This window comes from Rhinoraja longicauda, chromosome 4, assembly GCF_053455715.1.
Source record: "Rhinoraja longicauda isolate Sanriku21f chromosome 4, sRhiLon1.1, whole genome shotgun sequence".
In the NCBI taxonomy this organism is placed as follows: Eukaryota; Metazoa; Chordata; class Chondrichthyes; order Rajiformes; family Arhynchobatidae; genus Rhinoraja; species Rhinoraja longicauda.
In genome coordinates, this window is record NC_135956.1 from 47,547,098 (window position 1) to 47,569,191 (window position 22,094).

The 22,094-nt window shown below is 45.0% G+C and overlaps 1 protein-coding gene across 2 annotated transcripts in view; it reads left to right on the forward strand.

Annotated features, from left to right (window-relative positions):
* tshz1 (teashirt zinc finger homeobox 1) overlaps positions 1–22,094 on the forward strand; it is a 208,906-nt gene that overhangs the window by 93,255 nt on the left and 93,557 nt on the right. For both annotated transcript variants that reach the window (XM_078397683.1, XM_078397684.1), the window contains exon 2: positions 693–3,809. In XM_078397683.1, coding sequence (XP_078253809.1) covers positions 693–3,802 — 3,110 coding nt within the window. In that variant the 3' untranslated portion in view covers positions 3,803–3,809. The remainder of the gene's footprint in view (positions 1–692; positions 3,810–22,094) is intronic.

The following is a 22,094-nucleotide window of genomic DNA, read 5'->3' on the forward strand; positions in this document are numbered from 1 at the left end:
GATCATCCCCAATCAATACCCCATGCCTGCCTTCTCCCCATATCCCTTGATTCCACTAGCCCCTCGAGCTCTATCCAACTCTGTGGGAGGAAATGGGCAGACGCCATTTTGTAGTGGGACCCTTCTTCAGGCAGAAGCCTTAATTCTGAAGAAAAGTCCCAGCTGAAATATTGATTGTCCACCCTTCCACAGATGCTGCCTGACCCGCTGAGTTCCGTCAACAGCTCTCCTTTTTGGTTAGCATCACATGGAATCTTGCAGCACACACATTTTTAAAAAGGAACACAAATCAAGAAATTGGCTTTGACAAGCCCAGAGATTCATCGTTAAATGTTTATCTAAATTAATGGATTTTTGGCCAGAGGGGAGCAGATATTTCTGAGTATATTTATGATGGGCAGGCGGACAAGAGTTTGTCTTGGCATCATGTTCGGCTCAGACGATGGGATGAGGGGCCTTTTCATGTGCTGCACTGCTCTGTGAACTACTATGAACTACTATGAACTACTATGAACTACTATGTTCCACAAATGATTCAGATGGGATGTAGATTCAATGGGAGGTGCCCTGTGCATCGGCAAGCATTGGTTAGCCTCCTGCTGATCCACAATGCTTGATTTTTTGAACACATTGTGTTGCCCCAGCCTGCCAGCTCTGACTAATGTTGTCCTTATTTGTCCTTCCTTTGGCAGCTTATGTTCCTGAAGAAGAGCTGAAGGCAGCCGACCTCGACGAAGACCTCCCGGAGAAGGAGCTGCCTCCCGAGGGCGAACTGGACCACGAGTTCCACTGCCCCGAAGAGGACGAGGAGGTCAAAGAGGAAGAAGCCAGCTACCAGAACTCGCCAGCCAGCACGCCGGTACACCCAGACCCTGGTTACAGGTCCCCCACCAGCGACACCAGTGACCCACTGGCCGACCTGCGGAGCATCTCCTCCAAGGAAGGGCAGGAGAGGGAGGAAGGGGTGCCAGGTGAGGATGTCCTGCAGGCCTCACGGGACAGCTTGGCCCAGATGAAGGCGGCCTATTCCAACCTCCTGAGCAGCTCCTACTGGACCAGCCTGGGCCTGGACCTGAAGAGCCCCAATCAGGCCAGAGGCAGCGGCAGTAGCAACGGCAGCAGCCACAATGGCAATGGCGGAGGGTTGGGCTATGACTGGCACCAGGCCGCCTTGGCCAAGTCGCTCCAGCAGACGTCTTACGGGATCATCCCCGAGCCCAGCCTCTTCAGCACGGTGCAGCTTTACCGGCAGCAGAACAAGCTGTTCGGCTCAGTCTTCACCGGGGCCAGTAAGTTCCGCTGCAAGGACTGCAGTTCGGCCTACGACACCTTGGTCGACCTCACCGTGCACATGAACGAGACCGGCCACTACCGCGACGACAACCGCGACCGGGACTCCGACAACCCCCGCAAGTGGTCCAAGCCCAGGAAGCGCTCCCTCATGGAGATGGAAGGCAAGGAGGATGCTCAGAAGGTCCTGAAGTGCATGTACTGTGGGCACTCCTTCGAGTCGCTGCAGGACCTCAGCGTCCACATGATCAAGACCAAGCACTACCAGAAGGTGCCTCTGAAGGAGCCCATGCCAGCCCTGGCCTCCAAGCTCGTGCCGCCCAACAAGAGATGGGCGCAGCAGGAACCTCCGCCCTGCTCTCCGGAATCTGCTTCCAACCCATCGGGCCTACCTGCTGGGGAGTCGTCCTCTGGCCAGAGAGCGGCCAACCCTTACGTGACTCCCAACAATCGCTACGGCTACCAGAATGGGGCCAGCTACACCTGGCAGTTCGAAGCCCGGAAGGCGCAGATCCTCAAGTGCATGGAATGCGGTAGCTCGCACGACACCTTGCAGCAGCTGACGGCGCACATGATGGTGACCGGCCACTTCTTGAAGGTCACCAACTCGGCCTCCAAGAAAGGCAAGCAGCTGGTGTTCGACACAGTGGTCGAGGAGAAAATCCAGTCCATTCCCTTGCCTCCGTCCACACCGGCACGGCTCATGGTCCCCACTGCCCAAGCCAAGCTTGAAACCTCCCCGCCTCCGATGGCCGATGAGAGGAAGGAGCAGGAGGTAGAACCGGCGGAAGAGGATGTGAAAGAGAGGGAGATAAAGGAGGAGCGGGAGGATCCTGAAGAAAAGTCGGAGTCGACTTCCCAGTACCAGTATCTGCGGGAGGAAGATCTGGATGAGAGTCCCAAAGGCGGAATTGATATCCTGAAATCTCTGGAGAACACGGTCACCACCGCCATCAACAAGGCTCAGAATGGTGCCCCCACATGGGGAGGCTATCCTAGCATCCATGCTGCCTATCAGCTCTCAGCAGCAATAAGGCCCTTCCATCCAGCAGTGCAGAATGTCCAATCGACTCCATTCTATGCCAGCAACCTAAAGGCCCCGTCTTCCGAACATCTCGCCTTGGTGGATCCCTCGGAGTGCCAGTCACCCCCGCCTCTGAAGAGCAACGTCCATGCTATGGAGGAACTGGTGGAGAAGGTCACGGGGAAGATGGTCGTCAAGGCCGAAGTGAAAGCGGCAGAGCAAGAGCGGATGGTCGCGCCCAGGATCAAGGTGACCGGCGGCTCGTCATCGCCCAGCATGAGTGACCCTCCCAGAGCCGAAGACAACGACACGTCAACGCAAACGTCGAGAGACGGCGATGGCCAGGAGGTGAAAGTGAAGAAGGAGACCAATTTGGACGGACCTTTCCCAAATGGTAACGAGTGTCTGAGGTCAACAGTCAGCAATGGCTGTAACAGTATGGCAATTATCACTGACCAGTCGCCCGAGTCCCCGTTTGTCAATCCACTCAGTGCACTGCAGTCAATCATGAACACACACTTGGGCAAGGCGGCCAAGCCCCTAAGCCCCAGCCTTGACCCCTTGGCCATGCTGTACAAAATCAGCAACAGTGTGCTGGATAAACCCATATTCCCTGCCACACAGGCCAAGCAAGCGGATATTGTGGACCGATACTACTACGAGAACAACGATCAACCCATAGACTTAACCAAATCGAAGAGCAACAAGAAGCTGATTTCCGCCATGACGGAAACAATTCTCTCGTCTTCTCGGGAAAATGCGCTGTTGGACATCTCCGACATGGTGAAGAACCTCACAGGGCGGCTGACACCCAAGTCATCAACCCCTTCGACGGTGTCAGAGAAATCGGAAGCCGACGTCAGCTGCTTCGAGGACACCTTTGATGATATATCTCCGGTACAGAAGAGAAAGGGCAGGCAGTCTAACTGGAATCCCCAACACCTCCTGATGCTGCAAGCCCAGTTTGCGGCTAGTTTACGGGAATCTTCCGAAGGCAAATTCATCATGTCGGACTTAAACCTCCATGAGCGGGTGCACATTTCAAAGTTTACCGGCCTTTCCATGACCACGATAAGCCATTGGCTAGCCAATGTCAAGTATCAATTGAGAAGGACAGGTGGAACAAAATTCCTGAAGAACTTAGATACAGGTCACCCGGTTTTCTTCTGCAATGATTGTGCCTCCCAGTTTAGGACTCCTGCCAGCTACATAGGTCACCTGGAGATTCATTTAGGATTTTCTATGAAGGACCTCTCCAAGTTATCAGTAGAGCAGCTTCGCGAGCAGCAGGCAGTTGCTAAGGTGATACCAAATCGACCCCTGAACTCAGTCGGGATGTCAGAGGAGGATGTAAACTCGACATTCCAGTGTAAAATGTGCAACAGGACATTTGTAAGCAAACATGCAGTCAAATTGCACCTTAGCAAAACACATGGCAAGTCTCCAGAGGACCATCTGTTGTTTGTAACTGAGTTTGAGAAACAATAGTACCCAGGTAAGCCAATACACCTCCATGCACCTACTGCTTTACACAGAGCATGTTGGAAACAATCCAGGATGGGTTTAATGAACGTTTTTCTCATATGTTTAGACAGCTTCTTATCTTTCATTTTGTTGCCAACACTTTCGATCAAATAATCTTCAGGCACATAAAAGGAGGAAATTCAAGCTGATCCCCCATTAAAAGTATGTGAAGGTACTAGACAGGGTCCAGAGAAGATTTATGAGAGTGGTTCCTGGAAGGAGGGAATACAATTTGGGGGATGGAGTGGGGAAGTGGGACAATTGCCTTTGGGGAAAGCTGAAGGGAGATTTGGTAGGTAAATAAAGTGATGAAGGGTAGTGGCAGACTGGACAGTGGAATTCCATCGGTTGGAGGGATCGAGGCCTAGTGGTCATGGGGATAAAATAAGAGAGAAGAGAAGAAAGAGTTACATGAGGCGAAGCATTTTAAGGCAGCGTGTGGATGGGATATGGAATGTATTGGCAGCAGTTGTGGAGGAGGTAGATTTCAATGTGGCCTTCAAGAGGGAGATTGGATGAATATATGGTGGGGAAAAACTTTACAAGGCTACAGAGAGCGTGGGGTACTAGAGAGTTGCTCAGGTTGAAAGCTGGCATAGATATGATGGGCAGAATGGCCTCCTACTGTGCTTTCCCATCTGTGGTCCTATGAGAATCATTGCAGCAATTCCTTTTCTTCCTCGGGGCCACTGTGTCCAAATGGTCAATTTCAGGTTCTTGTTCCACGTATAGATTTTATTCCTGTTTCAGGTGAGCATATATTTAAGCTTGACTATAGAGGGCTTGGCTTAGAAAATACAAGGAAATGGAAAAAAAAGCACGTTAAAATTAAAATGACAAGACATTTTTGCAACTGTTTTTACATTATTACCCTTTAAACTTTAAACTGGAGTTGTGAACATAATTCCAAAATACCTGGTTTGCTATTGTGAGAGAAAAAATAAAGGTTATATTCAAACTTGTATTTTATATGTGTTATATTGCAAGCCGTTGGGGTACACTTTTTCAAATTAAGTGGCAACGTTTTTCTTTCAGAGATAGAGTGCTAAAATAATAATTTATTTCCGATATTTTCTGTTTTCAGTTGTTTAAGCTTCTTGCACTGAATATTAGCCGGAAGCAGAATCCCAAGATATTTTGGGATTGTTTTCTTTGAAAGAATTGTCATTCACAGTATTTTGAATGTTTTGGAAGAAATGTCAATTATATTTAATCCCAGATTTAATAAGGGATCTCAAGGTAAAAGGAACCGCTTGGAGGTAGTGACCATAAAATGATTAGTTTTAATCTGCAATTTGAGAGGGAGAAGGTTAAATCAAAAGTGTCAGTGTTGCAGTTGAACAATGGGTACTATGAAGGGATGAGAGAGGAGCTGGCCAGGGTTGACTGGAAAAGGATCCTAGCAGGAATGATGGTGGAACAGCAATGGCAGGAATTTCTGGACATAATCCAGAAGATGCAGGATCATTTCATTCCAAAGCGGAAGAAAGATTCAAAGGGGAGCAAGAGGCAACCATGGCTGACAAGGGAAGTTAGGGATGGAATAAAACTAAAAGAAAAGATGTATAACATAGCAAAGAGTAGCAAGAAGCCAGAGGATTGGGAAACTTTCAAAGGACAACAGAAGGTAACAAAAAGGGCAATACGGGGTGAAAAGATGAAGTACAAGGGGAAGCTGGCCAAGAATATAAAGAAGGATAGTAAAAGCTTCTTTAGGTATGTTAAGAGAAAAAGGATTAGTAAAGACAAATGTGGGTCCCTTGAAGGCAGAAACAGGTGAAATTATTATGGGTAACAAGGAAATGGCAGAAGAGTTGAACAGGTACTTCGGTTCTGTCTTCACTAAGGAAGACACAAACAATCTCCCAGACGTACTAGAGGACAGGGGATCTAGTGAAACAGAGGAACTGAAAGAAATTTGCATTAGGCCAGAAATAATATTGGGTAGACTGATGGGACTGAAAGCTGATAAATCCCCAGGGCCTGATGGTCTGCATCCCAGGGTACTCAAGGAGGTGGCTCTAGAAATCGTGGATGCATTTGTGATCATTTTCCAATGTTCTATAGATTCAGGATCAGTTCCTGTGGATTGGAGGGTAGCTAATGTTATCCCACTTTTCAAGAAAGGAGCGAGAGAGAAAACAAGGAATTATAGACCAGTTAGCCTGACATCGGTGGTGGGGAAGATGCTGGAGTCAATTATTAAAGAGGTAATAACAGTGCATTTGGATAGTAGTACAAGGCTTGGTCCAAGTCAGCATGGATTTACGAAGGGGAAATCCTGCTTGACTAATCTTCTGGAATTTTTTGAGGATATGACAAGTAAAATGGATGAACGAGAGCCAGTGGATGTAGTGTATCTGGACTTTCAGAAAGCCTTTGATAAGGTCCCACACAGGAGATCGGTGGGCAAAATTAAAGCACATTGTATTGGGGGTAGGGTATTGACATGGATAGAGAATTGGTTGGCAGACAGGAAGCAAAGAGTAGGAATAAACGGGTCCTTTTCAGAATGGCAGGCAGTGGCGAGTGGAGTTCTGCAAGGCTCGGTGCTGGGGCCGCAACTATTTACAATATATATTAATGATTTGGATGATGGAATTAGAAGTAACTCCAGCAAGTTTGCAGATAACACAAAACTAGGTGGCAGTGTGAACTGCGAAGAGGATGTTCGGAGGTTGCAGGATGACTTGGAGAGATTGAGTGAGTGGGCAGATGCGTGGCAGATGCAGTAAAATGTAGATAAATGTGAGGTTATCCATTTTGGCGGCAAAACAAGGAGGCAGATTATTATCTCAAGGGTGTTAGATTAGGTAAAGGGGAAGTGCAATGAGACCTGGGTGTCTTCGTACACCAGTAACTGAAAGTAAGCGTGCAGGTACAGCAGGCAGTGGAGAAAGTTAATGGCATGTTGGCCATCATAACGAGAGGGTTTGAGCATACGAGTAAAGAGGTCCTTCTGTAGTTGTACAGGGCCCTGGAGAGACCTCCTAATTTGAGGAAGGACATCCTTGCTATTGAGGCAGTGCAGCGTAAGTTCACGAGGTTAATCACCGGGATGGCGGGACTGTCGTATGAGGCAAGATTGGAAAGACTGAGCTTGTATTAACGGGAGTTTAGAAGGATGAGAGGGGATCTTTTCGAGACGTATAAAATTATGAAAGAACTGGACAAGCTAGATGCAGGAAAATGTTCCCAATGTTGGGGGAGTCCAGAACCAGGGGCCACAGTCTAAGAATGAAGGGGAGGCCATTTAAAACTGAGGTAAGAAAAAACTTTTTCACCCAGATGGTTGTGAATTTTTGGAATTATCTGCCACAGAAGGCAGTGGAGGCCAATTCACTGGTTGAATTTAAAAGAACGTTAGATTGAGCTCTAGGGGCTAGTGGAATCAAGGGATATGGGGCAGGCACAGGTTACTGATGGGAACTGCTGCTGAATATCATAATTTCTGTACTTTGCATTTTGTTTATTGAGGAATCGAGAGTGATGAGCAATGAGAATGGGCACAATGGGCACAGAGATGAGTTGAGGCCAACACACATCAGGCCACGATTATATTGAATGGAGGGGTGGCCTACTCTTGCTCCTGTTTCTTTGTGTATAGGATGTTAAGAAAAGCTGACATAAATGGATAAATTAAGTATGTAAGGGTGGAGTTCAATCTTTGATGGATATCACTAAGCGCAACTGAGAGTATCGCCCAGTGCATTACCCACTGCTGGGCTTGCAAAAGTGTTTCCCTAAGGGTGGTAAGGACTAGTTAGGCCATAGATCAACCCTGATATCAGTGAATGACCCAATAGACGCAAGTGGTTCAAAGGCCTGGTCCTGTTGCTTCCTCTGTGCTTTGGCATCCGATGATCAAACCTCTCTACCCCAGTGAAATGGAAATTTCAAGAAATTAGGGCAGATGACGGGAAGCTCTTTTCATTGTTTGGGGAGTCTGGGATAAGGAGACAGAATCTTTTCCATGCAGGGCATTGAAAGGTTGGAGCAGTGTTCTGAAAGCTGCAGGTGATGCCGGGTTGATGGTTGATTTTAAGTCTAGTGAACCAGTAGTGGGACTAGGTTATGCAATGGCCATGGTCTCACTGAATGACAGAGCAGAAGCAATGGCTTTCATCCTATTCCCGTGTGCCTTTGGAAAGGCAATGTAAGAGCATCAGAGGCTGAGGGAAGACTTGATAGAAGTATATAAAATTATGGGAGGTATAGATAGCGTAGATATTCAGAACCTTTTTCCCAGTGTGGAAATGTCAAAGACTAGAGGGTGTCACAAAATGCTGGAGTAACTCACCGGGTCAGGCAGCATCTCAGGAGAGAAGGAATAGCTGACTTTTTGGGTCGAGACCCTTCTTCAGACTGGTGTCAGGGGAGGCGGGACAAAGAAAGGATATAGTTGGAGACAGGAAGACAGTGGGAGAACTGGGAAGCGAGGAGGGGAAGAGAGGGACAGAGCTGAGTTACTTCAACATTTTGTGATCCGCTGAGTTACTCCAGCATTTTGTGATTTAAAAAATATATATTTTCTCTGTCCCTCTCTTCCCCTCCCCCTTCCCAGTTCTCCCACTGTCTTCCTGTCTCCAACTATACCCTTTCTTTGTCCCGCACCCCCTAACATCAGTCTGAAGAAGGGTCTCGACCCGAAACGTCACCTGTTCCTTCTCTCCTGAGATGCTGCCTGACCCGCTGAGTTACTCCAGCATTTTGTGACACCTTCGATTTGTACTAGCATCTGCAGTTATTTTCTGACAAAGACTAGACGGTATAGCCTGAAGGTAAGAGGGGCAAAATCTAAAGGAGATATGCAAGTCAGGTTTTTTATACAGAGCCCGGAATGCTCTGTCGAGGATGGTGATCGAGACTGATACCAAAGTGGTATTTAAGAGGCTTTCAGATAGGCACATGGATATGCAGGGAATGGAGGGATATGGATCATGTTCAGGCAGTTATTGATTCTGAATAGTTAAACCTGGTATCATGTTCAGCATGGACTTTGTGGGCCAATGGGCCTGTTTCTGTGCTGTGCCGTTCGAGGTATCTACGTATGTATCTGAGGTTCTTGTAACCATACAGCACAAGTTACCCAATGCAAGTTCCCAGGTTCCAGACTTACTTTGTGTGTTGCTGCTCATTGACAGGGTTGTGAAGCTAGTGAGAAGACAGTGAGAATGGTGGATTTGATTGGGATCAGAATGTCTTCCTGACCTGGGCAACCTCAGTGCTTACCCAAAAATGAATAAATGAATGCAACACGGAGGTTTCATTTAGTTACCACAGACCTTGTTTATAACACTGAGGAAAGTAATTTTAACACTGGCTGTTGGCATACAATTCCAAGTATTAAATTATTTGCATTTTTTGTTTGCTTATTCATTTATTCCATGTTTATCATTACAGGCAAGACTAGCATTTATTACCCCTTCCCTAACCGTCGTTGTACTAAATGGTTCACTGGGTTATTTTGAGAGGGGATTTAAGAGACGAGAGCTACATAGATGCTAGCCTGCGCAAGTTTACAAATTTCCTGAAGTTCATTGGTGAATCAGGTGGTTTTTATTATTACCCAGTAATTACATGACCTTAATAATACAGGATATCTCATTCTGCATTCATTTAATTAGCAATTGAAATCCCCTTATTGTTGTGGTAGGATATTGGCTCAGCTCTGCATTATTCTACTAGACCTGATATGCAACCGCCATGCTCCTTGGTTCCTGACCACAGTGTCAATCGTGGTATTTCAAAGATGTCAATTAAAAGGCAAATGGTGCAGAGCATGACTCATTTGATGCCATTGCCCAACATCACCTCCCTCAGTCACCATGGGATTCCACCTGCGTATGAGGGATCAATGTACAATTTGCTTGGGCGAACCGCGTGGGTGGCTAATCACACCTGGTCGACTCTCCAAACATCAAACCTCTTAACTTTAGCTCCATGGGAGTGACAAGGAAGTGCTTGAAAGCCAGTTGCTGGACTCAGTGCTAAAGCCCACAGTCTTGCTTGTTCCCTCATGATAGTGCGTCCATCTCACTTTGCCTGCTGGCCCAAGACCAGTTCCTGAGAGCCACGGGCACTGATTGCTGGTTAATTGCTGACAATGGAGATTACGGCCGTTGGATGTGGGAGCTGCAAAGTGAAGTAGTAGATATTCTAATGAGTTTGACACCTTGCTTGCCCTTCTCAATTCATTGTTGTTAATGAAGAGCTGTCGCCATTGTGCGAAGGCTCATTTCAGGCATCCAAAATGCATATCATTTCTTTTACATGTTGGTAATGCGGATGATTGCAACACAGACTCCATGCAATAAAAATCATAAACGATGCCTGGCACGTTTATTGGGCTGTCAACTTGTATTTGTCCAACTGAGATGGAGTGTTGAAGAAAACAGCAACAGGATTTAAATGCTTAAGGGGAACATGCAGGAATCTGAACACAGGCTTTCAGGACATGTATGGTTACCCTCTACAAAAGACAGCAGGAACTTCTTATACATGCTGGGATCCCTCTGGTCTATCCGAGGGAACTTTGGTTTTAAATGAGGGGAGGGAGATGTATACATTTTTACTTTTTTTCCCTATAGATGCTAATTTATTTCTAACCAGAGAGATGACAGCCTGAGGTGAATGATATGCATGCATTCTGGTAATTGTAGAGGGCTGCAAAGAGAAACATAGGTAAGGCCCCAGTTGTTTTGGGACAGAACAACAGCATAATTTCAAATTGATATGAAAAGCGAGCTTTCAATGCATTTGTTATCCCAGGAAATGTACAGCAAAGAAGGCTCATTTCAAAAGGCAATGTGCAATCTCTGTTTTAGTTTCCTAACTTGTATAATGGATTGGCGTAATGGAATGCTGTGGCCTCAGAGATACTCCTCGGATTAAACATTAGATTTTCATATTAAGGTGTACAAATTGGTTAGAACCCTACCATTTTGCTGCATTGTGGTGTTTGGAATGCAATGCAGTTGAGACACATGCTTCACAGCTGGAGAGTAAGAGTTCTCTTCGTGAGTTGAAAGAGCATTGCAGGAGAAAAAGAATTCTACAAAATAAAATGAAGCCAATTAGTTCATTTAGCACTTTGGTTTTTCTTGAAAACATCTTCAACTGAGGTTCCCTTTCCAGTCATAAACCACCCTGACAGAAATATATTGCAGCTCCTTTATTGCCACTGTGCCTAAGTTCTGGAACTCGTCATTCACATTGTGGGAGCACCTTCACCAGAAAGTTTGCGGTGCTTCAGTGACAGCTCACCACCACACCACCATTTTCTCAAGGCTTGACACAAAAAGGCAATAAAAACTGAAACGAAAATAAAAATGCTAGAAGAACTGAGCCAGTCAAGCTGCATCCATGGAAGGAGATGCTAGTTGGTGTTTCAGGTCACCCGCTGAACTTCCTCAGAACTGGCTGTGAAGTGGAAGGTTTATAGATTTCAAAGAAGAGATTGGTTAAGATAGATCAAATCTAGGTTGTTTTTTATATATGTACCAAGATACAGCGAATAGCTTTATTTTGCAAGCTATCCAGTCAAGTCAGATAATACGATACATGAATACAATCAAGCCAAACTCAAGTACAATAGGAAAAGCAAAGGGAAAAATACAGAGGGCAAAATATAGTTCTCAGCATTGTCGCATAACAGTTCCAGAGACAAAGTCCTATGTCTGCAATGAGGTAGTTTAGAGCATTGGACAGCAACCTAGCTTATGAAAAGACTATTCAGAAGCCTGATAAGAGGGGATGACACGGTTCCTTGAGTCTGGTGGTCCATGCCTTCAAGCTTCTGTATCTTATACAAAATGGGAGCAGGAAGAAACATGAATGACTAGAGTGGGAAGGGACTTTGATTATATTTAAGAAGGAACTGCAGATGCTGGTTTACACCGAAGATAGGCACAAAATGCTGGAGTAACTCAGCGGGTCAGGCAGCATCTCTGGAGAAAAGGAATAGGTGATGTTTTGGGTCGAGACCCTTCATCAGACTGAGAGTTAGGGAGAGGGAAACTAGAGGTGTGAGAAGGTACAGAATAAAGCAGAGCGTGCATCGATGACTCAGGAAAGGTGGAGCCCACAATGGTCCATTGTTGGCTGGGGACGTGGTGATAACGAAGGGATAGACTATTGACTGATGTGTTTTACAAATCCACGGACTCCTTACAGCTATCTAGACTACACTTCTTCCCACCTTGCCTCCTACAAAGACTCTCTCCCCTATTCCCAATTCCTCCATCTCTGCTACATCTGCGCCCAAGATGAGGTGTTCCATACCAGGACATCCGAGATGTCCTCATTCATTAAGGAATGGAGGTTCCCCTCTTCTATCATAGATGAGGCCCTCACACATGTCTCCTCGGTATCCCGTAGCTTTGCCCTTGCTCCCCCTCCCTCCCATCGCAATTAAGACAGAGTCCCCCTAGTCATCACCTTTCACCTCATCAGCCGTCGCATACAGCATATAATCCTCTGACATTTTCGCCACCTCCAACGGGATTCCACCACTAGTCACATCTTCCTGCCTCCACCCTTTTCCGCCTTCCGCAGAGACTCTTCCCTCCGCAACTCCCCAATTCACTCATCTCTTCCCACTCATACCACCCCCTCCCCAGGTACTTTCCCCTGAAACTGCAGGAGATGCAACACCTGTCCCTATACCTCTTCCCTCGACTTAATCTAGCCACTGCAACAGTCCTTTCAGGTGAGGCAGAGGTTGACTTGCACCTCCTCCAACCTCATCTCTGTGAGGAGTCCTGTATATCGGCGAGACCAAACGCAGACTGGGCGACCGTTTCGCTGAACACCTACATGCTCCCCCAGTTGCCAAACATTTTAATTCCCCTTCCCACTCCCATACTACCTTTCTGTCCTCCACTGTCAGATTGAGGTCACACGCAAATTGGAGGTACAGCACCTCATATTTCGCCTGGGCAGCTAACAACCCAGCGGCATGAATATTGATTTCTCTAACTTCAAGTAACTCTTGCATTCCCTCTCTCCCTGTTCCTCTCCCACCCTAGTCGTCTTGCTAATTTCACCATTTGTATCCCTTCGTTAACAGCTCTCCCCCAGCCAACAGTGGACCATTGTGGACTCTACCTTTCCTGAGTCATTGATGCCGGCTATGCTTTGTTCTGTACCTCCTTATACCTCTAGTTTCCCTCTTCCTGACTCTCAGTCTGAGGAAGGTCTCGACCCGAAATGTCACCTATTCCTTTTTTCCACAGATGCTGCCTGACCCGCTGAGTTACTCCAGCATTTTGTGTCTATATTTGGTTATGTTGGCTGCTTTCGCAAGGCAGTGTGAAGTGCAGATAGATTCAGGTGAAATGGACCATGTCTAGGTCTTAATTGATAGGATCAGAATTAGGTCATTCAGCCCATTAAGTCTACTCCGCTATTTAATCATGGCTGATCTATTTCTCCCTCCTAACCCCTTTCTCCAGCCTTCTCTTCATAACCCCTCACATCCATACTAATCAAGAATCTACCTCCGCCTTAAACATATCCATTGACTTGGCCTCCACAGCCTTCTATGGCAAAGAATTCCACAGATTCACCTCTCTCTGACGAAATAAATTCCTCCTCATCTCCTTCCTAAAGGAACGTCCTTTAATTCTGGGGCTATGACCTCTAGCCCTAGACTCTTCAAGTCTACTGGCTATTTGTTTGGGAGGCATTCTGTAGAAGGTGAAAAGCATGATAATGGGAAATGGTGAAGTTGGAGAATTTACAGTTTGTCTGTAGTTGGAGAATTTACTGTTTATTCCAGAAGGTTGCAAAATACCAGAAGATAAAATTATACTTTTCTGGTCCACATTGGGCCTCACTATGGCAGTGGAGATAGGCAAGTTGGAAAAGGAGTGAGATTGGGAATTAAAGGGCCCACAACAAGAAGCTCAAGACACCCATATGGTCTGAGTGCAGGTGCACCACAACGTGATCATCCAATTAAAACTGGCCCTAAATATTAATAAAAAATGCCTTGAAATACCAGGAGAGTCAATACCACATTTTCTTTTGAGAGTTAACTAGATCCAAATTAGAAATATTAAAGTGGATATGTCTTGACAAACACTGTGATGTCCAATTTATTCCTTGTCTGAGAAGAGCCTGATCATTTTTAAATTATGACAGTCTACCTCAAGCATGGCATAAAGCTGTGTAAATATGGTGACAACCTTTCGCTTGTTCTCTTCCTTCAGCATGTCTGAGGAGATTTATTATAAAAGAGAAGGCATTTTGTTTACTTAAGATTTAATGAAGATTATTACATACACACAGGGAGCTCTATCACAGTTATGCCATGCAAGCAGCCACTTTACTAACCCCCAGAGGACAATGATTGGCATCTTCAAAGCCATGTGAGTTTTTGGACTATTAAAATATTGAGGAGACCAAACACTTTGACACAATGGGATGGAAAATATCTGAACATGGCATTTTCCAGCTGTTAAACAATCAGCAAAATGTACAAATTCCAAATTGTTTATAGTCCTAAAGATTTGCTCTTTGTAGTTTGCAATGATGTAATTGCCTGAGGGTGCCACCAGGTTACAACAGTAAATTTATCTGATTGTCAGAGGTAGGTTTTCTAGATTAAGTGTGGTAGGTTTTCTAGATAGAATTTGGTGGGCAAACTGAAGGAAGACCATCGTCTACTTACTTTGGAGGTCCATCACCCCAAGTCCCAGGACATCACTGCAGGAGTTCTCCAAGGCCCACCCACCATCATCTGCTTCATCAATGACCTTCAATTCCTAACATGGCTAGAAGGGAGAGGTTCGGTGATGATTGCACCATGCTCAATTCTAACCAATGAAAACGCCCATGCCTGTAGGCACAAGGTCTAAATAACACTCAATCATGGGTTAATATGTGGCAGGTAATATTTATATGTCAAAAGTTCAAGGCAAGAACATTTCCATCGAAAATGAGTCTAAACGTCTACCTTTAATGTTCAGTGTTATTGTCATTGCCTCAAAATCGTAGAGGCCACCATTGACTAGAAACCCAAATTAGACCAGATACAGAACTGTGACTACAAGAGCAGGTCGGAGTCTGGGTGCCCTGCAGCATATGACTCATTGGCTGACAGCTCACCAGGAGTGTGATGGCATGCTCTCCACTTGCATGTATATGAGTGCAGCTCCAACAACACTCAAGAAGCCCAGCAACATCCAGGATATAGCAATCCCCTTGATGGTACCCCATCCACCATCCTCATCATTCAGTCCCTCCTTCACTGCTGTGCAGTGGCTGCAGTGTGTACAATTTACAAAAAGCACTGCAGGTATCTACCCAAGCTACTCTGAGAACATTTCCCAGACTCATGCCCTCCACCAACAGAAAGGATAAGAGCTTCAGGTGAATGGGAAAACCATCGCCAGCCGATTCCCTTCCAGATGGCTCATCATCTTGACTTGTAAATATTTTTGTTGTTTCTTCATTGTTGCTGGGTCTATATTCCTGAACTCCCTCCTGTGGAAGCACATATTCTAGAAGACTGCAAAGGTTCAAGAAGGCTGTTCACCACTTGCTTCCGAAGTGCAGTCAGGGGTGGACAATAAATTCTGGCCTTGCCAGCAACAGCCATGTCTAGAGAAATGAATTGAATTAAAAGGGTAAGATGGCAAATGGAAAGTAGTGTAGAGCACCAATATAGACGAGATGGGGCTCAATGGCTTGTTTTTACACTGTACGTTCAATGTGATATAAGGATAATTGCTCTATTTGGGTTTCTCCATGGGTAAGAAACACCAGCCGGTTATGTCGAGAGATTTCTGTATGCCGACCATTGCCGATGAATTTTATTCTTGCAGCCCGCCGCAGGTATTAATATGAATCCAGCATTCAGAAACACAGCTCTCAAAGCTGCAAAAAAAAAAAGTCACGCTCAAAATTAGAACTGTTTCCCAAAATATTGCTACGAGCTAAGCCAAATCAAATAAATCAAAATATCAGCAGCATTTCTTGTCAGTAGGTGGTAAAATGTTAGTGTTGATCTTTAGATGAGAAAGATCTTAGTTTGGGGCTGCAATTAAAAACCAGATTGATTTTTTGCCACATAAAGTATGAGAGGCATAAAATTTTATGTCATTGCCATCTATTTATTGGACATATGATGCCAGCTTTAACATCCAACAGAATGAATTGTTTAATGGATCTGCAATTATCCAGAAATCTGAATCCCTGCCCCCTGCACCAACTTCTCAGCCACACATTCATTTCTACTAAGTTTGACAATAAAGTTTAGTGATATGACCAAACCCTTAAATCCTGCATTTGCTTACTCTGCAGAAGCAAGCTAACTTGTGTCTGTAATTGGTTTTACTGTAGTTCATAGAAACATAGAAACATAGAAAATAGGTGCAGGAGTAGGCCATTCGGCCCTTCGAGCCTGCACCGCCATTCAATATGATCATGGCTGATCATCCAACTCAGTATCCCGTACCTGCCTTCTCTCCATACCCCCTGATCCCTTTAGCCACAAGGGCCACATCTAACTCCCTCTTAAATATAGCCAATGAACTGGCCTCAACTACCTTATCATATCATATCATATCATATATATACAGCCGGAAACAGGCCTTTTCGGCCCACCAAGTCCGTGCCGCCCAGCGATCCCCGCACATTAACACTATCCTACACCCACTAGGGACAATTTTTACATTTACCCAGCCAATTAACCTACATACCTGTACGTCTGTGGCAGAGAGTTCCTTTGCTTCCATCTATTTGTAAAGAATCCTTGCTGTCAGGGGAGGGTGCAGGGCTTAGGGGAGGAGAGGGGTTAGGAGAGAGGTTAGGGTTAGTGAGAGTTAGGGGAGAAAGGTGGAGTGTGCTTGATTGCTTGATGTGGAGTTTGTGGTGTCAGTCCTAGTATGCATAGGATGGACAGTTGGATCCCTTTTCATCTTTGGAAAAATATTAGAAGGCGTAGCTTTAAGGTGAGAGAGAGGCAAAGTTTAAAGGAGACGTGCAAGGCAAGTTTTATTACACAGAGAGTGATGAGTGCCTGGAAGACACTGCCAGAATGGAGGTGGCAACAGATACAAAAGTGGCTTATTCGAGGCTTGGGATAGGTACATGGATATTCAAGGAATGGATGAATATGGACAATGTTTAGGCAGATAAAAGTTTGTCTTGGCATGATGTCCAGTACAGACATTGCTCCTGTGCTGTATGTTCTATGTAGAAAGGAACTGCAGATGCTGATATATACTGAAGGTAGACTCAAAGTGCTGGAGTAACTCAGCAGGTCAGGCAGCATCTCTGGAGAATAAGGATAGGTGATGTTTCGGGTCGAGACCCTTCTTCAGAGTTTGGAATCAGAAGAAGGGTCCCAATCCGGAAGGTCTCTCATCCTTTTTCTCCAGAGTTACTGCCTGACCCGCTGAGTGACTGCAGCACTTTGAGTCTATCTTCTGTACTCTTCTATGTTCTTGTGGGATCACTTTCTTTACTTAGAGCACCCAGAAATGAAAGGGTAATCTTCAGATGCATGAACATTAAATGCATTTAAAGAAAAGCATTTATTTTCAAAAACATATTTGCTAAAATAAATCACCAATAAGGGCCATTAACTGCATGGGGCATTTGGTGGCAGCACAGCGTAGACTAACCAGCATTAATATCCCTAATCAGAGTTGGAGATAGTGTGGCAACAGGTTGGAAAAGTCACTAGGTAACTTGATGTTAGAAATGCCATGTTATCTGCCTGTAAACATGGTCATTAAACAGAAAAGAATCTCACTGATTCAGTTTATCGCTGCACTGCTTTGGACATCTTTTCAAATCTATTATTTCTGACGGGATCTGCTTCTGTGGGAGCTCAAGCCATAGAAAGCAAAAGGGAGAATTTCCATTTACAAAGTATCTTTCATGATTTTGAAATGTCCCAAAGCAGTTCCGAGCCATTGAAGCATGTTTAGAATGCAGCTGCCACTGTAGTGTAGGAAGAACATCAGCCAACCTGCATACAGTGAGAAGATCCAGGCTGACTTGCCATCGGTGTTGCAAGGGAAGTGCTGCATTGTTACCAGTGCTGTATATTGAAAGACCCAGTAAACTGAGGCATGGTCTACTCTGCCAGGCAGATGCTAACAATTCTGTGACGCAGCTTCAGGGAGTGGGATACTTATTCCCAGAGTCCTACCCAATATTTACCCTCCAAACGGTCTTAAGTAGAAAGTAATCTAATCACGATCCTAGTCAAGTCAAGTCAAGTGTTTTTTTGTCATATCGACAAGTACAGTGAGGTACAGATAAAATGAAAAGCTTACCTGCCAAAATGTTACAGGCACCTAGACTCGGACAACCCAAAATCATAATTATATACATATTACACAAGGTGGTGAAAAGAAAAACACAGAAAAGCCAAGACATTACTGCAAAAACACAAGAGGAAAAAGACCATGGTGGTACAAGAGGTGATCAGTGGTGTTCCGTTACTGAAGTAAGATTAGAGCTGTGCATATAGAACAGAGAACATAGGTCAGTACAGCCCAGGAACAGGCCTTTGTCCCTCAGTCTTTGAGCTGTACATGTCGCCTAGCTGTGCAGGTCCGTTCTACAATACAATATATCTTTATTGTCATTGTACCCAGGGGTACAACGAGATTGGGAATGCGCCTCCCATACGATGCAATAGTTTAATTAATTTAGACAACCTGATGGTTGCAGGAAAGTAGTTTTTTTTGTGAGTAATACCTTCAAAGTATTCAAAGAAGATGCAGAGTTTACTTTATGCCCCCTGCCCTCCCAACACTTCTCACTGAGCTGTTGGTTGCAAGAGTGAATGGAGAGGGGAGGGGGTGAGATGGTGTCTTCTTTCAACCCTAATGGAGAGAGTGCAGAGGTGATTCACCAGGATGTTACTTGGAATGGAGGACCTTAGTTATGGGGAGAGATTAGATAGGCTGGGCTTTCTTTCCCTGGAGCAATGGAGGCGGAGTGCAACCTGAGGGGAAGATAAAAGGCATGGATTGGATGTATAGCCAAACTCTTTTTCCCATGGCAGCAGTATCCAAAACAAGCGGGTATGGTTTTAGGTGAAGGGAAGGAGTTTTAAAGTGAATTTGCAGAGTATGTTTTTTACACACAGACTGGTGGACATCTGGAATGCACTGCCTGAGGAGATGGTGGAATCAAATACAATCATTACCTTTAAGAGACATTTGGATGGACACTTACATAGGCAAGGCTTAGAAGGAAACTGACCTAATGCAGACTGTGCTGTACAACTATGTCTGTCACTCCTTTTGTTATTAGCCCCATCATGGACCCACCAAAGGTTGCCGTGATGATGTGTTCTTGAATTAAAGAAACTGCAAGGTTAAAGAGCAGATTAAAGAGCAAGATCCATATTTGCATTCTATGTAGGAAGGAACTGCAGATGTTGGTTTACACCAAAGATAGACACAAAATGCTAGAGTTACTCAGCAGGTCAGGCAGCATCTCTGGAGAAAAGGAATAGGTGAAGTTTCAGGTCGAGACCCTTCTTCACATTACTGCCTGAGCCTGAAGAAGGGTCTCGACCCGAAACATCACCTATTCCTTTTCTCCTGAGATGTTGCCTGACCCGTTGAGTTACTCCAGCATTTTGTGTCTATCTTCCTTATTTCCACTCTTATCAGTCATAATCCGATATTGACATTAAACACCAGAAGCCAGCACATTGACGGCTGAGTGTACGTTTAATATGTAACTGTGAGGTCAATAACAGGGACTAGAAGTTTAAAGACAAAGTTACAAGGACAGGTTGGGGAAATAAAAGCTACAAACCGTCATAACTTTAAAAAAATTACCTTTGATAAGATCTCCAGGTTCCGTAACCTAAAGGTTTATGGACAAAGAGCTTGGAGGTGGGATTTGTATCAATGGCTCTTAATCAGCACATGTATAATGGTACGAATGGTCTTCTTTGATTCAGATTGGTAGCCAGGATGGGGGAGGAGAAACAGGCAGTGCAAAAGGCACCAGTCAGGCAGCAAGACAGCCATAATCTGTGTGGACAAGCCGTTAACGTTTTTAAAAGAAATATCACTGGACTTGTCTGTCTAGTGTTCAGGACACCAAAGCTTCAGTCTCATAAATCAATGATATTAACACAGTTTACACTGATGTAAAGCAGGGCCTGCTTAAATCAGCACCAACTGTGTCATGTTACTTTGACATGGAGTCCAATGCAGTACAAATTGATAAAAGATGTGAAATTCATCCTTTTCAAATTCCTCATGGCCTCTTTCCTCCTCGTCACCAGAGCCTCCCCCAGCCCACAGTCCACCGAGCTCGCCGCATTGTTCTAATTTTAATTGATTCACCAGTGGTGGCCAGACCTCCAATCACTAAGGCCTTGAGCGATGGAATTTATAAACCACTCTTATTCCTCCCCTTTCTTTTTTCTTTCAAAACTCTCCTTAAAATCTTTCAAATTGACCGAACAATTGGCCTCTGTTCTGGTATCTCCAGATTTGGCTTGTTCTCAAGTCATCATGGGACTTCTTGAATTAGGAAAGGGCAGTATAAATCCAGCTTGAGCAGTCAGCTCTACCTCATCACATCATTATAACACTGGGAACTTTGAATCATTGCTTTCTTCATAAACTTGGCCATTCAAGTGGCTGACAATATCACCAACCTGATGGGCATTCAGATCACAGGATCTTGGCACAGAACTGTTCTTAAATCTCACTTCCTCTTCTTCGAGATCCTATGCAATGCAGTACTGATGTGTGAGACAAGCTGGAGGTGAGATGCCAGTGTATCTGGCTGTCCCATCAGCTGATAAATGCCAACTCAGTGGCAAGGCACTGCTGCCATAAGTTATGGGGCCAGATGCATTTCACACCTGGCCCCTCAGTTTCATGCCAGGAATGACTGGCTTGGGCAATGCATTCCCATACATTACAATGAGTTCACTGACATTGAGTAAGAAGTCTGAAGAAGGGTCTCGACCCGAAACATCACCCATTCCCTCTCTCCTAGATGCTGCCTGACCTGCTGAGTTACTCCAGCATTTTGTGATACCTTCGATTTGTACCAGCATCTGCAGTTATTTTCCTACACGACATTGAGTAAGAAGGTCAATGGGGTTTGTTTGTTTTACTTTATGGACCTATGGTTTTACTTTTCATTATTTCAGATTATTTAAGACTAAGTGTCATGGATGGAATGGTTCTATTGGAGGTAGAGCAGAGAGATAGAGGAGAAGGTACTTCTGGCTGTGACTCCCTGCTGAAAATGTTAGAAATGGTGGAGGATAATCCATAGAATGTGGAGATGAAAGTTGAGGACGAGGAGTTCCCTATCTTGGTTCTGGGAGAGAGAAGAATAGATGAATGCAGAAAGGCATGGAAAAGAATAAGCACGACCCAGGGCCTAGTCAAAAACTGTGGAAGGAAGTAGTTTGCTGTGGAAGAGGATTGCAGGTAGGATAGGGAGATGAGAAAGCAGAGAATGGAATTGAGTTGTCACGGAATGCAGAGTTGGCGGAAGTATAAGCAGACAATCAGAGACTCCGTGAGTTTATAGTAAATGTGATGTATTTTGGAGGAAATTTGACTATTCCTTGATATGAAGAGTAGACTGGGAACCAATTAGTTTGACATAATCCATGCAATGGCGAAGGATAGATGGAAATTGTGAACTAAGTTGATGAAACCCTTCATGGCAAGAGCAGGAGGTGGCACTGATGCATACCTCACTGTGTTGGGGGAAGAGGTGAGGACGGGACCTGAACTGAGGCAAAAAGGTTTTCTACATGTCCCAAAGAGAAACAGCTGGGTGGTTTGAATCCACCTGGATTGCCGTGGCCACACCTCTTACATGAAGTGACTTGAGTTAAAAGAAAGGTTGTTCATCGTGGGGACGAATTTAGCCAGATGAAAGAGGGTATTGCAGGATGAAGACTGCTTGAGCCTCTGATCAAGTAACCTTAACGCTGTCCCGCTGAAATTTGGAAGATGACGGAAGTGGTGGATTGGACACCTGTGGTGACGGTAAGCCATTTGGGAACAAGAAACTGGAATTTTCCAGGAGGAAGAGTCACAGTTGTAGCCGGGAACAGATTCGATGAGGAGAGAAAAATTGGAGCTAAAAATGGAAGAAATTTATTTCCCAGAGCATATACAGGCAGAAACAGAAAATCCAACAGGTCCTGTTTGTGGCTCCAAGGAAGGAGGAAGATGAGGATTGTGTGAAGATGGGGAGCTGGGAAAGTAGAGGAAAGGTGTCCAGAGGCGAA